At 37.4% G+C, this 18,649-nt stretch overlaps 1 protein-coding gene across 1 annotated transcript; it reads left to right on the top strand.

Annotated features, from left to right (window-relative positions):
• The first annotated feature begins 10,325 nt into the window (after window positions 1–10,325).
• On the top strand, window positions 10,326–11,252 carry LOC130834096 (olfactory receptor 8S1-like). Its single transcript, XM_057704173.1, has one exon. The coding sequence runs from the start codon at window positions 10,446–10,448 to the stop codon at window positions 11,250–11,252; it is 807 nt and encodes a 268-aa protein (XP_057560156.1). The 5' UTR covers window positions 10,326–10,445.
• Window positions 11,253–18,649: the final 7,397 nt, after the last annotated feature.

The raw sequence follows: 18,649 nt of genomic DNA, 5'->3' as shown, positions 1-18,649 counted from the left end.
GGGAGTCATAAAAGTCATATCATTCACAAGCATGAGTGAGTGTTCTGTCATTGACCCTACAGATAGAGGCTACCTACTCATGAATATGATAGACTCACTCCATCTCAGCATATTCCTAAGTATAACATTTACATTTTACCAAGGAATTTTGTTGTATAGCTCTCTCTTTATGTGAATGACTTTCTTAAATCACTCATATCTTGGTAATTGGTTGTCCTTCAGCCAAATGGGCTGTTTCCACCAGAACTTAAGAGCATGCTAGTAATTGTGTCTGAAGTGGGTTATACTTAGTTACAGCAGTTTTGGGGGTTTTTTGTATTCTATTTGCTCTAAATTTTTTAAAATTTATTTATTATTTTTTGGGGGGTACACCAAGTTCAATCATCTGTGTTTATACACATATCCCCGTATTCCCTCCCTCCCTCGACTCCCCCCCCACCCTCCCTCGAGTCCCCCCCCACCCTCCCCGTCCCAGTCCTCTAAGGCATCTTCCATCCTCGAGTTGAACTCCCTTCGTTTTACAACAACTTCCCACTGGCTATCTATTTTACAGTTGGTAGTATATATATGTCTGTGCTACTCTCTCGCTTCGTCTCAGTTTCCCCTTCACCCCCCGCCCCCTCCCAAACCTCGAGTTCTCCAGTCTGTTCTCTGCATCTGCATCCTTGTTCTTGTCACTGAGTTCATCAGTACCATTTTTAGATTCCGTATATGTGAGTTAGCTTACAGTATTTGTCTCTTTCTGACTTACTTCACTATGTATGACAGACTCTAGGTCTATCCACCTCATTATACATAGCTCCACCTCATCCCTTTTTATAGCTGAGTAATATTCCATTGTATATATATGCCACATCTTCTTTATCCAGTCATCTGTTGATGGGCATTTAGGTTGCTTCCATGTCCTGGCTATTGTAAATAGTGCTGCAATAAACATTATGGTACATGTTTCTTTTGGGATTATGGTTTCCTTTGGGTATATGCCCAGTAGTGGGATTACTGAATCATATGGTAGTTCTATTTGTAGTTTTTTAAGAAACCTCCAAGCTGTTTTCCATAGTGGCTGTATCAACTTACAGTCCCACCAACAGTGCAGGAGAGTACCCTTTTCTCCACACCCTCTCCAACATTGGTTGTTTCCAGATTTTGTGATGATGGCCATTCTGATTGGTGTGAGGTGATACCTCATTGTGGCTTTGACTTGCATTTCTCTGATGATGAGTGACATTGAGCATCTTTTCATGTGTTTGTTGGCCATCTGTATGTCTTCTTTGGAGAAATGTCTATTTAGGTCTTCCGCCCATTTGTGGATTGGGTTATTTGCTTTTTGGGTATTAAGCTGAATGAGCTGCTTGTATATTTTGGAGGTTAATCCTTTGTCCGTTGTTTCATAGGCAACTATTTTCTCCCATTCTGAGGGTTGCCTTCTAGTCTTGTTTATGGTTTCTTTTGCTGTGCAAAAGCTTTTAAGTTTCATGAGGTCCCATTCGTTTATTCTTGATTTTATTTCCATGATTCTAGGAGGTGGGTCAAAAAGGATCTTGCTTTGATGGATGTCATAGAGTGTTCTGCCTATGTTTTCCTCTAGGAGTTTAATAGTGTCTGGCCTTACACGTAGGTCTTTAATCCATTTGGAGTTTATTTTTGTGTATGGTGTTAGGAAGTGTTCTAATTTCATTCTTTTACATGTAGCTGTCCAATTTTCCCAGCACCACTTATTGAAGAGGCTGTCTTTTTTCCATTGTATATTCGTGCCTCCTTTGTCAAAGATAAGGTGCCCATATGTGTTTGGGCTTACTTCTGAGTTCTCTATTCTATTCCATTGATCTTCCTTTCTATTTTTGTGCCAGTACCATACTGTCTTGATCACTATGGCCTTGTAGTATAGTTTGAAGTCAGGAAGCCTGATTCCACCAACTCCATTTTTCCTTCTCAAGATTTACAGCAGTTTTCTAATTCAAAATACCAGTAACTGCCATTGAGTGGCAGAATCAAACTTTCGCTAATAACTTCAGTCTGCCCAAGTTTTAGTAGACACATATAAAATCACTGGTCCATTAGTATTATATAGTCACAGAGGTGCAACTTGTATTATTACCCTTTGAATATCCTCAAAGATTTCCTTTGTTCCAGTTTATTCAAATTTAGTCTTTTTTTTCTAGTTAACTCTATATGAGAGATGACAGGCTACCCAAATGTGGTGTGTGTCCACCAGAACCTATAGCTCCATAAGACCTTATATTCTTTTCTTATTAGTAGGACCCACAACAGATGGTAATTTGTTCTTTACTATTTATGAAACGTTCCTAGAGGCCTCAACTTGGGATATCTCAAAATATTCGACTGTTTTGCCTCAGCACTAAATCAGTCATCCTTGACTACTCCTTCAGACTATAATTTCCCAATTCTCTTGGCTTCCTCAGAGGAAGTTATCACGATATTATCAATGTAAGGAATCAACTTACTTTTGAAAGGGGTCAGATCTAAATCCCATCTTACAAGGTTGTGACACTATGATGGATAACTCAGGTATCCTTGTAGAAGGACAGTGACTGCATAATGGAATCCATCTCACATGAAGGGGAAATATACTTGACCTGCTTTCCAGAATGGGGTACAAAAAGCAAGTCACTTTAAGCAAATCAGTCACCTTTAACCTGCTGGACTGTCCCCATGTCTGGCATAGCAAAGGTTATGGATAGAAGTACTTTCAAAATTCAATAGTCAACAGTCAGCTGTGCAATGTTTATCATAAGCCATATAGGAATATTACAGAGAGGAGGAGTTGGAGGAGACTTGCACCCTTATTCTACCGCTTCTTAATAAGGGCTGAGGTTCACTGTTCTCTTGTACTCCGGCACTGCCTAATAATTACTATAAAAGAGAGTGCAGGCTGTGCTAATGGATCCAATTTAGCATGAAATTAGAACCAAGCAAAAGGTAAACTTGGCCAACATTTGGCTATGAGCTGGTAATGGCAAGGCCCTCTACTCATCCATCACCTCTCTTCAACACATTTGTGCCAATGTGATGTCATCACTGGATATCTCTCTCTTCTCATTTCCCTGTCTACACTTTTACTCAATCTTGGTACCTTCTACCACAAAATCAGCATACCACCTCAAGGTTTACTTTGGGCCCCTGAATATTGCTTTCTGATTTCCCTGCAAATATAACAGACCTCATATATCACAATCCTTAGGGAAGTTAGTATGTTTTCAGTGTTAAGAAGCGTGGAAGCTTTGATGATCCTAATTTTGGGGTGATCACAGACAAATCTAAGAGATGGACTCAAAAAGATTAGAAATGAGGTTCTTCATGCCTATGCCCAGAACTGCCAGGGCCAGGTGTCTTCAACAACCACGTGGTTATAGATGAAAAAAAATTTTTTGTTTTTGCTTAATAAGGAATCCTCTGGAAAGGCACCATACCAATTAACACATATTGATCTAATTTATCTTCCTCCTTCCCTGGTCCAGAACCAATAGAATCTATTTCCACATGTACTCTCCAGTTTTTGCCAATGTAAATTAGCAAAATCTTGCAGTTCCCTGTGACTGTAAGCCCTCTTCTCTCGTATTTCACTTTATAATTGCCCCACTCCCCAACCTGAGATTATTCTGGGACCTGACTCCATTTGTAAGTCTGGAAGTAATGGAGCAGTTTTGAAGCTGGGTCATTTGGAGAACTGATATCCTTTTGTAAACTATACCAATTAATGGTGCAGTACAAACTACAAAATCCTCTCTTGTTAGTTTAAGCAGAAATTGAATCTATTAGCATTTATTAGTTAGCTCACACAAGCTGGTACTTGATCATTCACCAGATCCAATTACAGTGAAATCATTAATTAGCAGTCCAGTTTGTTGTCCTACAGAATGTCAAGATGATCAAGGTCTCGTGATAGACAGCACACCCTGGATCAAGAAGAGTGATGTGAAATTCTATCCTTCCTACATAAATGTAAATTGTTTTTGTTCCTCTCCCCTGATAAGGGTTTTAAAAATACTTCTGCCAAATCAACGGCTTCACATTAAGTGCCAAAGTCTGTGGTGATAAGATTTTAGTAGAGAAACCCAATTGGTTGAACAACTCTGACTGGAGGTAACCCTTAATTAAGTTTACATAGTCTACTGCCACCAAGTTAGGGACAATGCCAATGAATTAGATGAGACAAGATGGAGAAACCTTTGCACCCTTCCATTCTATAAGTCTTTGAGGGTGGCATTAATCTTTACAATTCTAGCAGAATGAGATATTAGTTTTGATTTACTAACTTGGCTGAAGTTGGAAGGAGATCAGATTAAAGATCTCCTCTTTGGCTATTCCTACTGTAAAAGCTTAAAACCATAGGTCAGAGAATCAATGTGTGAAATCTGCCAGCTCCTGAATATATCCATCTCAATTACTCTTTAAGGGATCAAGAATATCATTGTTGGATATAGACCCACAAGACCCACTTTGAGATAATTTGGGCCAGTACAACATTTATTACCTAGCCTACATATTCTCACATTATGACATGACGACTTGGTGGTATTTCATGTTCCAGGTGTCCGGGTCCAGCTCAGACCCTGTACACCACAGCCCTCAAAAGATCAAGATGTTTTGCTTTCCTCAGAAGCCAGTTACTCTGGACTTCCCTGGTGGCGCAGTGGTTAAGAATCCGCCTGCCAATGCAGGGGACACAGGTTCAAGCCCTGCTCTGGGAAGATTCCACACGCTGTGGAGCAACTAAGCCCGTGTACCACAACTATTGAGCCTGTGCTCCAGAGCCTGTGAGCCACAACAATTGAGCCCATGTGCCACAACTATTGAAGCCACACACCTAGAGCCCGTGCTCCACAACAAGAGGAGCCACTACAATGAGGAGCCCATGAACCACAATGAAGAGTATCCCCCGCTCACATCAGCTAGGGAAAGCCCATGTGCAGCAACAAAGACCCAATGCACCCAATAAATAAAGATTAATTAATTAATTAATTAAAAGACAGTTACTCTGATAGACGGTCAGAGAATAGTTTGGGAGAAGAATTGGGAAAATATTTACTGAATATTCTGTATGTGATTTGGGGGCCTTCCTTGAGGGCACCTGGCTATTCCTTAATTAGTTGGACTCTGGTTCTTAGAACTGATTCACACCTGGAAACTTGACATGGGATTGTAGTTTTTCATTGTGGCAGCCAACATAAGTCTTCTGCTCACCTGTTCTTGATTTTGTTTGGTTGTCATTATTAAGAAATACCTCTTTGGCTGCCTGTCTCCCCCTAGGAACAGTGTGGTCAGTTATGCATCAGTACAGATACTTCCAGGTCAAAACACTTTGGTTGCCACTGTCATCTTGGTGCCCATCACAGTAATTGTGTTCACCTTGTATTTGACTGTTAAAGGCAGCTGTCTGGCTTCTGCTATTTCAGAATCTCACCTCCATTAGACATAAGGAGCCCAATTCCATGGCAGCATCTCCTACCATCAAATCTGGCCTACACAGAATGACTCCCCTGAGGTTCTCAGTGATTCCACGGCTTTTCTCAGTAATGAATTCCCTAGAAATTTAGAAAAAGGTAACAATCAGATGATGGGTAATCTGGTCTTAAATACTAAATCCATTTAACATACACATCTCATTTTTCCTTCCTCAATACCCTGCAAGGCAACTCTGGCAATTCCACCTAATTTAACCATTGTATGGATGCTTCCATTGTGACTTTGCCAGAACATAAAGTCTAAATTATGTGACAGTACTGCCATTTAAATAAATTACCCTTCCCCCACACAACACCTTCAAGAACATCCCTTCATGTATTCCCCAAATTCCTGTTAGTACATATGAACCACATCCTGCTGCTCTTCCAGTGAGTGGGCTATTTCTTCCTACAGGGATGCCATACTTCCCTACTTAGACAGTTCTGAGATCTGACCCATGTTATTGATCTAGAGGCAATGAGGGGAAGTTAGGAAAGATCTTGAAGACGACACACATCATTTTGTGAAGCATGGGCTTCATGTGGGGCCTTTTTATCCAGGCAATGTAAGAATGATACTTAATCAACTTTATTAAATCACTGCTGGATAGGTCCATGGACCCACAGGACTAACTTTGAGCTATTTTGGGCCGGGACAACATAAAATGATTTACTATGGTCCCCTCTTATTAAAGACATGGATCGCTTCTGGAAGCCTGAAGGCTTCAGGGAATTGTGAGTTCAGGGCGTTCAAACATGCCCACTCAAATATTTATATTCCTGACCTTAGGGATTAAACCTTTCCCTGTTAAGGCCTTGACTTAAGTATAGGAGACATTCCTGAGCTATACATATAGATTTCTTTATGGCCAGGCACCTTAAGAGCAAATCTTGGGCCTTGTTCTCAGCACAATCTCCTGTTCTGCAATAGGAGATGAGGGCTTCTTCAATGCTTCCACATAACATTTTTGGATCTACAGGTACCTAAGTTGATAGCTGACTGATTTGAAAATATAATTCTCTATTTCAATGCTTGTAAGCCAAGTAACAGATGCTTGGCTCTCCACAATTTTTATAATCATCACTATGCATATATTTTTAAATTGCTGCAGCTATTGCATGAACCAGTGCTCTTCCAGATGTACAGCATCCAAATCTACCATAGATAAGAATCCTAGAAATTGGAAGTTACAGGGATTATCTCCACACTACTTACTTCTAGAAAAATTGTTCCTGTTGTCACTTAACTGGCAAGGAATGCAATACCAGAATCCTAGTGTTCTTTAGGACTACATCTGGTACCAACTGTTTTCTTATTCATTCTTCCAAAAGCAAACAATGAGAGACATGGACTTGGATACTGGTAGAGTATTTTGGAGATGATTCAAAGTATCACAAGTAAGGAAATGGGAGGCATGAGACAAGAAAGAGGAAAACCAATAGAGGACATGTTAACAAATATGTATTTATAGTGGGAAACTGGAGCTCAGTCCCAATGAGGGCCCTCAAGAAACCATGTGGAATATACCTCAGAAACTCCCCACAAGAGAGCACAGAAGCTGGGACATTTGTCCACTGATTTCCATTTCCTGTTGGTTAAGGATATCTCCATGAGCATTTACTCCCTGGACTTTTGGGGGGAGTGTGTGCTTGGAGCAAGATCCTATGATTCTGATAATCATTCTCTGTTGTAGAAACAAAAAACGCATGAACTTGAGCTGGGAATCTATCACTGTGCAGATGAACTCAAGTGGGTCCCAGGAAATGTGGATAGGACATAAGTATTATACCTCTGTATCAATGTAAATATTTCATGTACCTAATGTTAATTTTATGATAAAAACTAGTATACATAAAATAATTTTAATATTCACATAGATTTTCTAAAGAAAGACACTGTTCTAAAATGGACCTGAGTATTCTAATTTTCTTACAGTTCTATTTCTTATGCTTATATAAGAAATTGACAGAGGGAGAATGAAAATCACTAGTAAGCATTCTAGCTTAAATGATAACATTAGAACACATCACAATCTATCAATATTGTGACTCAACACATTCAATACATAAATGCTTCTTTAAATACAGCCTTAATCACTAAGCTTTGAAATTGTTATATAGCCATTGAATGGCTTGAGTATATATGGATTCATGATACTACAAAAATTTTACTGGGCAGTCTAAGCAAATGACTAGTTATTGGATTTTTTTCCTTTAAATTATATTTTTTTACTCATTTTGTCTTCAACTCATACGTATACAGTGTCAACTGAAAAATATTTCTTTTTTTACAAAGAAAATAGTTCAATACCCATTGCCTCCTCTGTCTCCTATGAAATTCATTAGCAAGAGTTCACATTTTGTGGTTCTGGTCATTGTTTCAACCTAGAAGTTCCAAATGCCACAATGAAGGGAGTCCCATTGGTACTATTGACTACAAATCTTCAAGTTCTCACCTCAGGGAATAACTAGCATTGCTTCAGCCATCCTCTGGGCTACAGATACCTGGGAGTAACCCTCAAGCTACCTAAACACAGCTGCTCTGAGGATCAGTTACGCCAAAGTATTCTATTAAATGGCTGAGACAAGGTATTTAGAAAACAAGTACAAATGAAGAGGTGCCAGGGTAATGGTGTTACAGGCCACTTGAAAGGGAGAATGGCCCTACAGTATTTTACTTTAATAATGAAGACTACAAGAAAACATTTCATCATCAGTAGAATTTTATAATCTCAGCCATAAAGCCAGATCATTTGCATTCTTAGTAGCTGAATCAAACACAAGCCCTGCAACCACATCAGGGAGCAGATTGTCTTCTGGAAAGGATGTACAGGTAACATGCATTTGTATATTGGGAAGGGAATTGGGATGTGCTGACGACTGATCAGTTGAAAAGTAAGGACTGAAAGTTCCCCTTGGCCAGGTTATGAGTTTATTGGGAACAGGGCAGCAAAGGAATGGCCAGGAACAGAAAATAGACTCAGCCACTATGATTAAGTGCTATGATAAGTGACCCAAAGGTCCAATTCTAGCACATCAGACCAAAGCTAGAACTGATGGATAACATCCAATGTTCAAATAGGCAGATTATTTTTGTAAACAAGACCCGAGCAAGCAAAAACAAAGGCAAGGGACCCAGAAAGGCCTTGGTACTGGAATATTGAGAATAGTGTCTCAGGTTGAAGGTCAAAGGATAAATCCAATTATCTGCACAATTGAGATATATAGGACTGAATGCTCGCTCTATTTCCCTCTTTAGGAAGCCTTCTTAGGGGATTAACATATACACATTACTATATATAAAATACACAAACAACAAGGACCCACTGTATAGTACAGGGTACTATGTTCAATATCTTGTAATAACCTATAATGGAAAAGTATATATATACACACACACGTATATATATCTGAATCACTTTGCTGTACACCTGAAACTAACACAACATTGTAAATTAACTATACTTCAATACAAAATGGTAAAAATAAACAAATAAATTAAAAGATAAATTTTTAAAAAAAGAAGTCTTAGAATGGGCAGAGAAATATTATTTAGTAAGGATCTCTTCTTGTGGGACAGGAAACATCCACAGCTGGTGATTCCAAAATAATTTATGTGTCCTGGCAAGCTCTCAAAGTTCTAGGAACATGGGCTTCTGAAATTCTGACTCTACTTTACCTCTTTACTACCCTGCCTAAATGAGTGGTCCGTACCATGGACCCTGGCATGGTACTCCTTTAAATCACCTCTTCCTTATTTAAGTGGAGGCCTGGCACTTCATGGTGTACAAGTCCATGTCAGAAAGTAATTTTAGGACAGGAGCCAAGGGTCCACCTTCTCTTTCCCTTGTCATCTCTTGAGTCTGGCTGCCCTTTCCTCCTGAGTAACGTTGTCCTCAGTAATTTCAAGTTTTTTGATCCTTGGATGCTTCAATGTGATTCCAAATGCCAGAGTGTCTTTCAGTTCGGAGATGGGAAAAGGAGGACAGCTACCTCTAGTGATTTCAAAATGACTTTATTACATGCCTTTCAGTAAAAGGGTCAATAGTGGAAAGAACTTCAACTCTGATAGGGGGTCATCCTACCTGAGGATATTATTTTTGTAGGCTAAGTTATAATCTCAAATAATAATAATGATTATTACATTGAGTAATATTGTACAGATTTTTAAAATGCACTTTACTTGTGTTATCACACTTATTTCTCATAACAACTCTACTCTAACAGAGTGGTCTGTGTTATCCCAATTTTCAGCAAGGAAACAGAAGTCCAGGATAGTTAAGTAACATGCACAAAATAGAAATGGGATTTGATCTTAGTCTAATGCAAGAGCCTACATCCTTAGTCAATGTACTGTTTTTTTACCCATATTCTAAGCTCCAGCTATTAAGAAATGCCCACATTTTACCAAACATATTTTGCTACTTCTCAGCCCTGATCCTCCAACTACACAGCTTTCTCAATCTAAATGTGCTTCCATTCCATGACTCCATGGAGAAATCATACTTATCCTTAAAAATTTTACTCCACTGCCTTAAATTATATGATATCACTGACTTCTCTCCAAATCACATAGTTCCTATTGCAGTTATCACACTCTGATTTAATTGCTTGTCTTTATTTTTGTATTCTTTTTGAACTATTGCATTTTAAAATATAAGCATTAAGCATTGAATCTTATTCTTTATGTTCCATGGGACTGACACAAAACTTGACCCATGGTGGAAGTTGAAGTCACATTTCCTGGATGTTTGTGATATTGAAAAACAATCAGTACGATGTGAAAATTGGTTGGAGGATAGAAAGTTCACTATCGTGCTTTTCTTTATCATATTTAGGGACCAGTCTTTGTAAATTGCCTTGGGAAACCACAGCACCATCACGGAGTTTATCCTCCTTGGGCTGTCTGCTGACCCCCACGTCCAGGCTCTGCTTTTTGTGCTGTTTCTGCTGATTTACCTCCTGACCCTGATAGGAAATATGACCATGATGCTGGTAATCAGGGCTCATGCTCACCTTCACACCCCCATGTACTTCTTCCTGAATCACCTCTCCTTCTCAGATCTCTGTTTCTCTTCTGTTACTGTGCCCAAGATGTTGGAAAACCTCCTTTCTAAAAGGAAAACCATCTCAGTAGAGAGCTGTCTGGCTCAGGTTTTCTTTGTGTTTATCACTGCAGGAACTGAAGCCTGTCTACTCTCAGTCATGGCCTATGACCGCTATGTCGCCATCTGCCACCCACTGCTCTATGGCCAAATGATGAGTACACAGCGGTATGTACAGCTTGTGTGGGGTTCATGGAGCCTGGGCATTCTGGACACACTCATCAATGTCCCCCTGGCAACAAAAATGGACTTCTGTGATACCCATATCATTCCACACTATAGCTGTGAACTGCCCTCACTCTTCCTTCTCTCTTGCTCAGATGTCTCCACCAACCTCACTGTCATGTTCTGCTCCCTCGTCCCACATGGCCTTGTAACTTCCCTCTCAATCTTCCTCTCTTATGCCCGCATTGTCTCCACCATCTTGAGCATCACCTCCACCTCTGGCAGAAGCAAAGCTTTTTCCACATGCTCCTCCCACCTCACCACAGTAATCCTGTTCTATGGCTCAGGTTTTCTCCGCTATCTCATGCCGACCTCAGGATCCTCTCTGGAGCTGATCTTCTCTGTGCAGTATGGTGTAGTCACTCCCATGTTGAATCCTCTCATCTACAGCCTGAAAAACAAGGAGGTAAAAGCAGCTCTGAAAAGAACACTGGGAAAGTATTTCCAATGTTTTTAGTAGCCGAATAAAGAGAGAGGATGACAAGTAATTGTAACAGAAATACATGTAGCAAGACATCACATGAGTTAACATTAAAAATTTCCTGACTGCTCATAATGTCAAATTTGGCAAAATTAATCAGAAATGACTAGTGAAAAAATAACATAGACCTATTATAAAGTGGATCACTAAGGTCAGCCTTACTCAGGGGCAAAAAATTGATCAAATATTCATGTGACACCATAAAATTGTGCTTAGAACATGTTCATCAATATTTCTCATTTGTTCTCATATATATATTAAGGTGCCTTTGGTGTAAATTATCTATCAGAATTTGTAGTTGAGTTTGGAAAAGGCAATGAAAGCTATGGTTTTCCTAAATAGAAATTTGCCTGAATCTTTGAAGGGCAAAAAGGTCATAAGTTCATAGGGCCATTGAGTAATGAGTTCTGGTTATAGCTGCTGGGAGATAAATGAAATCAGTCATCATAATGGGGCTGAAGCCATCCCAGATGTTTGTTCCTACAGGGAGCTTAAGCTGGGAACTAGGCCTGTGGAGAATGCCACTCCTAGAGTAGCAGAGCAAACCTACTAACCATTTGCTGGATTTACGTTGTGCCCACAGCTGCAGGGAGAGAGACACTGCTAGAAAAGCAAGACAGGGAAAAAACAGAAGTACCAGGACAATGTGCTCCTGTTTCTAAAAGGAGCAGATAGAGTTTAGGTTCTGGGCAGGACTGCAAATAGGACAGGGTCAGTGGCTTCTTCCTTTCCTTTGTGGATCCTTTCCAATCCTCGATGCCTATTTCTATCTAAGTACTCAGGGCAACATTTTTATTCCCTGCAGGAATCTTGCATTTCCTTAGGCACCCAGTTGAAAAATAACAGCTCACTGAAACTGAATTTTCTTAAATGTCCTTTCTCTCAATGCTACATTTCTATAGCAACATACTCATTTAGATTCTATCATCAAAATATTTTAAAATTTCTTATAGGAGAGAAACATTTGAGCTCCTATAGTATTTCGGGATGTTTTTCGTTTGGCCTTTGGAGAGACTGAAGGATTATTAGCCAAATGAGTCAAAGGCATTTTAGGTTTAAATCATCACTTTAAATGCTTATCAGTTGGCCATCCTTAACATATGATTCATCAAGTATGTATTTTTTAAAATTGTTGGTCTGCTTTTTCTACTTTTATACATATTTGTATACACATTATAGCACAAGAAATTACAGATCAATTTAACTGCTGTTTAATATTCATTTCTGAATAATGAGGTTTTGCTCTATGGACAAGTTTGACAGACGGTAATCGCTGTAATAAAGCATTTGCTGTTCCCTTTCAGTTTTTTCACTACATTCAAAACAAAAGGTTTTGTTACTAGATCATGTAATACACATTACCATGAGCCAATACTTTTCAATTTGAAAGAAACAGGATTTGTTATCAAAAGTTTCCAAACAGAGAAATGATAGGTCAGACTCCCCTCCTTTCATGAATCCCTATGTTTATTAGTAAATGTCTTGGTGCTTCCTTTACTAATATCCAGGAAGGCAGTCACCCATTTCTCATCTACAAGAAGGGGAGAAAATGTTTTCCATCAAATATATTATAACTCCCCATAAGGACAAAAGCATCGTCTCACTCTCCCTCCTCTAAGACCCCAACATTTCGTTTACGTATTGCTCAGTGTGTGTTGGAACAGTAGTATCAGATCTTCTCTATCACCTGTTAGAAAGCTAAGGGGAAAAGGATTCAGTCACAGCTGCTGATGATTCCATTTAAAGCAAGAAATCTCCGAATCAAAAAATGAGCAGAAGACCTAAATAGGCATTTCTCCAAAGAAGATATACAGATGGCCAACAAACACATGAAAAGATGCTCAACATCACTAATTATTAGAGAAATGCAAATCAAAATTACTATGAGCTATCACCTCACACCAGTTAGAATGGGCATCATCAGAAAATCTACACACAGTAAATGCTGGAGAGGGGTGTGGAGAAAAGGGAACCCTCTCGCACTGTTGGTGGGAATGTAAATTGATATAGCCACTGTGGAGAACAGTATGGAGGTTCCTTAAAAAACTAAAATGGGATTACCATACAACCCAGCAATTCCACTACTGGACATATACCCAGAAAAACCATAATTCAAAAAGACACATGCACACCTATGCTCATTGCAGCACTATTTACAGTAGCCAGGTCACGGAAGCAATGTAAATGTCCATCAACAGGTGAATGGATAAAGAATTTGTGGTACATATATACAATGGAATATTACTCAGTCATAAAAGGGAACAAAATTGGGACATTTGTAGAGATGTGGGCATACCTAGAGACTGTCAAACAGAGTGAAGTAAGTCAGAAAGAGAAAAACAAATATCATATATTAATGCATATATGTGGAATCTAGAAAAATGGTACAGATCAACCGGTTTCCAAGGCTGAAATAGAGACACAGATGTAGAGAACAAACATATGGACACCAAGGGGGGAAAGCAGAGAGGGGGCTGAGGTGGGATGAACTGGGAGATTGTGATTGCCATATATACATTACTAATATGAAAAAAAATCAAATTGTACTTTAAATATATGCAGTTTATTGTATGTCAGTTACATCTCAATAAAAGTTCTTATAAAATAAAATAAATAAAAATTTGGCATCTATTCCACTGTGAGCACAATAAACACATTAAATCTCCTCTGTCATAGCTTATTCCAACTTGTAGATTTTCTTAGAATGTCTTTTAATATTATGGGCTTCTTTTTTTGAGAAACAGAATGTAAATTTTTATGCACTCAAATATGCTCAACTTCTCTTATGAAGATTCTTTTTTTCCTAAGTTAAAAAAATCCTTTAATTAATATCAGGCAAATAATATCAAGCATGTTTTGAATTCTTAATTTGTCTCAGAACCCAAATACTTTATATTCATCCTCCCATTAATTATTGACATAGTTATTTTTATTAATTGTTTCAGTTAATAAAACTCAGTTTTATTGTATGGATAAGGAAACAAAAGATTAATAAAAATAACTCAATAATCCATATAAAATAGTGTAACCTTGAAATCAAACTAGGCAGCTCAGAATCTAGAGGCCATCTTCTTAACTATTACAAAACAGAAAAATTGAAATAGATTTGAATTAATCCTCCTTGTTGTAAATAATGATTTGCTCTAGCTTTTTTCACTCACTCACACACACACACACAAATGGAACCATTCATTGTCCACTTGCACAGGTAACCAAATTTCAAGTCTGAGTTGCTACAACAAAGCTCTGCAATGCAGAAATTTCTGTTTCTCATATAATCTTCATTGTCTGACGAGGAAAACTTCTTTTCCAATTCCTTTTTATTTTCTCATCCATTCTTCTTAAGGTGTGAGGGTGCATTCACTTGTAGAAGAGGCTATGTATGGAAGCCCAGATGAATTATTTGGTTTTGTTCTTATCTTTAGTGGGTTCTGAGACCATCTTTGTGATTCTCACTTTGTCAAATAGGCAACTAGTGAATATTTAGTGGCTTCTGTGTTTGATGATTCTAAGGCCATTGCTTAAGACTGCTACAAAAACTCATACCTTTCTAAAACTTACATTTTAACATGGCTTTGCATATTTCATTTATATTTAAAATGATAGGATTTACTGTTATTATGTGAAAATTGATACTAAAGGAATAAGAATTTCCAGAAGTATTTAATGTCAATTTATACCATTCTCAAGTCCTTTTGCAAACTAATTTTTAATGAACTTGACTTGAATAATGGCTTTTCTTATTCTTTTGGTATTTGACCTCCTTCAAGTGGAGTCTTTTCACAATGACTACTTTAAAATAATGAACAAGTTAAACAAACAAGAAACATTCTGAAAGCTTTTATAACCTTCCTTAGAATGTTCCAGGTGGCCACCTAGTATGAGGCAGTTTCTGGTTGCCAGATAAAACTGAATTTTAGAGCCAATCAAAATTGAATTATTTATTCTCCTAATGTTTATTTTGGTGAGCAAAAGTTCTTAATTTTTATAAGGCCAAATTCATCAAGCTTTCCTTTTATGTTTAATGAGACATTTTCTTTTTCATTTAAGAATCATTGCATATCTGAAAATCATGAAGAAATTATCTTCTTTTTTTCTATACAATTTTTATTGTTTTACTCTGCAACAAATTTTGTTTATAATCTGAGGTAAAAGTCAAGGTTTATTTTTTACATAACAATATATTTGGTTTGCCAAAATGACTTTTATTACCCAGTTGAGTTTCATTGTAATCTTTGCTGTAAATCAGATGATTTTATATGAATCAATCTGTCCCTAGATTCTCAATTCTCTACAGTTTGTCTATTTCTCTCTCCATAATATGACCCCATACTATGATATCACTTATATGTGGAATCTAGAATATGACACAAATGAACCTATCTACAAAACAGAAATACACTCACAGACATAGAAAATAGACTTGTGGTTGCCAAGGGGGAGGGGTGTGGGGGAAGGATAGACTAGGAGTTTGTGATTAGTAGATGCAAACTATTACATATAGAATAGATAAAAAACAAAGTCTTACTGTAAAGCACAGGGAACTATATTCAATATCCTGAGATAAACCATAATGGAAAAGAATATAAAAAAGAATATATATATATATATATATGTATCTGTATCACTCTGCTGTACAGCAGAAATTAACACAACATTGTAAATCAATTATACTTCAATTTAAAAAAAAAAGAAAAGAAAATCATAATTTCCTCTCAATTAAAAAGCAAATCTGTTCTTTCATCAAATTATTAACCTCCATTTGACACTCAGCATATTAAAGCAAGGACTCAAGCAAGTATTTGTACATCATTGTTCAAAGCAGCATTATTCATGACAGCCAAAAGGTGGAAAAAGTCCAAATGTCCATCAGTGGATGAATGGATAAACAAAACATGTTATACACATACAATGGAAGATTATCCAGCTGGAATTTCCTTGCTTTCAATTATTTGGGGTATACACTCAAAGGTGGAATTACTGGACCATATGATAATTCTGCATTTAACATTTTGAGGAACCACCATACTGTTTTCTACAGTAGGTACACCATTTTAGATTCATGCCAGCATCATACAGTTTTCCAATTTCTTCACATCCTAGCTAGCACTTGTTATTTTTCTGGATTTTGTTGCTGTTGTTTATTGTTATAACAGAGATCCTAATGGATGCAAAGAGTTTTCTCACTGTTGGTTTAGATTTTTATTTCCCAATAATTGATTTTTTAAATTAACTTTTATTGGAGTATAGTTGCTTTACAATGTGTTGGTTTCTACTGTACAGCAAAGTGGATCAGCTATACATATACATATATCTGCACTTTTTTTGAATTTCCTTCCCATTTAGGTTACCACAGAGCACTGAGTAGAGTTCCTTGAGCTATACAGTATGTTCTCATTAGTTATCTATTTTATACATAGTATTAATAATATATATATGTTAATCCCAATCTCCCAATTCATGCCACAATCACCCTTCCCCCCTTGGTGTCCATATGTTTGTTCTCTACATCTGTGTCTCTGTTTCTACTTTACAAATGAGATCACCTACACCATTATTTTTAGATTCCACATACCTGTGTTAATATACATTTGTTTTTCTCTTTCTGACATACTTCACTCTATATGACAATCTCTAGATCTACCCACGTCCCTACAAATGACCCAATTTTGTTCCTTTTCATGGCTGAGTAATGTTCCATTGTATATATGTACCGCATCTTCTTTATCCATTCCTCTGTTGATAGACATTTAGGTGGTTCCATGTCCTGGCTATTGTAAATACTGCTACAATGAACATTGGGGTGCATGAGTCTTTTTGAATTATGGTTTTCTCTGGGTATATGCCAGAGGTAGTGGGATTGCTGGGTCTTATGGTAGTTCTATTTTTAGTTTCTTCAGGAACTCCATACTGCATAGTGGCTGTACCAATTCACTTTCCCACCAACAGTACAGAGGATTCCCATTTCTCTACATGCTCTCCAGCATTTATTGCTTGTAGATTTTTTAATAATGGCCATACTGACCGTTGTGAGGTGATGCCTCATTGTAGTTTTGATTTGCATTTCTCTAATAATTAGTGATGTTGAGCAGCTTTTCATGTGTTTGTTGGCTATCTGTATGTCTTCTTTGGAGAAATGTCTATTTAGATCTTCCATCCATTTTCCATAGGGTTTCTCTCTTTTTTTTTTTTTTTTTTTTTTTTTTTGATATTGAGCTGCATGAACTGTTTGTATATTTTGGAGATTAATCCTTTGTCAGTTGCTTCATTTGCAAATATTTTCTCCCATTTTGAGGGCTGTCTTTTTGTCTTGTTTATGGTTTCCTTTCCTGTGCAAAAGCATTTGAGTTTAATTAAATTTGTTTATTTTTGTTTTTATGTCCATTACTCTAGGAGGTGGGTCAAAAAGGATCTTGCTGTGATTTATGTCAAAGAGTGGTCTGCCTATGTTTACCTCTAAGAGTTTTATAGTGTCTGGCCTTACATTTAGGTCTTTAATACATTTTGAATTTATTTGGGGGTATGGTATTAGGGAGTGTTCTACTTTTATTCTCTTACATATACCTGTACAGTTTTCCTGGCACCACTTATTGGAAAGGCTGTCTTTTTCTCCATTGTATATTCTGGCTTCTTTGTCATAGATTAGGTGACCATAGGTGTGTGGGTTTACCTCTGGGCTTTCTATCCTGTTCTACTGGTCTGTATTTCTTTTTTTGTGCTAGTATCATACTTTCTTGATTAATGTAGCTTTGCAGTACAGTCTGAAGTTGGGGAGCCTGATTACTCCAGCTCTGTTTTTCCTTCTCAAGGTTGCTTTTGCTATTCAGGGTCTTTTGTGTTTCCATACAAATTGTAAAATTTTTGGTTTTAGTTCTCTGAAGAATCCCATTGTTAATTTGATAAGGATTGCATTGAATCTGTAGATTGCTTTGGGTAACATTGTCATTTTCACAATATTGATTCTTCTAATCCAAGAACATGGTATATCTCTCCATCTGTTTGCGTCATCTTTGATTGCTTTCATCAGTACCTTATAGTTTTCTTTGTAAAGGTCTTTGCCTCCTTAAGTAGGCTTATTCCTAGGTATTTTATTCTTTTTGTTCCAATTGTAAATGAGATTATTTCTTTAATTTCTCTTTCTGATCTTTCATTGCTATTGTATAAAAATGCATGAGATTTCTGTGTATTAATTTTGCATCTTGCTGCTTTACTAAATTCATTGATCAGCTCTAGTACTTTTCTAGTAGCATCTTCAGGATTTTCTATGTATAGTATCATGATATCTGCAAACAGTGACAGTTTTACTTCTTCTTTTCCAATTTGGATTCCTTTTATTTCTTTTTCTTCTCTGATTGCCATGGCTAGGACTTCCA

This window comes from Hippopotamus amphibius, chromosome 12 (genome assembly GCF_030028045.1).
Source record: "Hippopotamus amphibius kiboko isolate mHipAmp2 chromosome 12, mHipAmp2.hap2, whole genome shotgun sequence".
NCBI classification, from domain to species: Eukaryota; Metazoa; Chordata; class Mammalia; order Artiodactyla; family Hippopotamidae; genus Hippopotamus; species Hippopotamus amphibius.
The sequence above is the reverse complement of the archived record's forward strand: the minus strand, read 5'-3'. Positions and strand labels throughout refer to the sequence as shown.

What these genes read in the sequence shown, in the direction of transcription:
- LOC130834096 (XM_057704173.1), top strand. Translation starts at nt 10,446, where the DNA reads ATGACCATGATGCTGGTAATCAGGGCTCATGCTCACCTTCACACCCCC.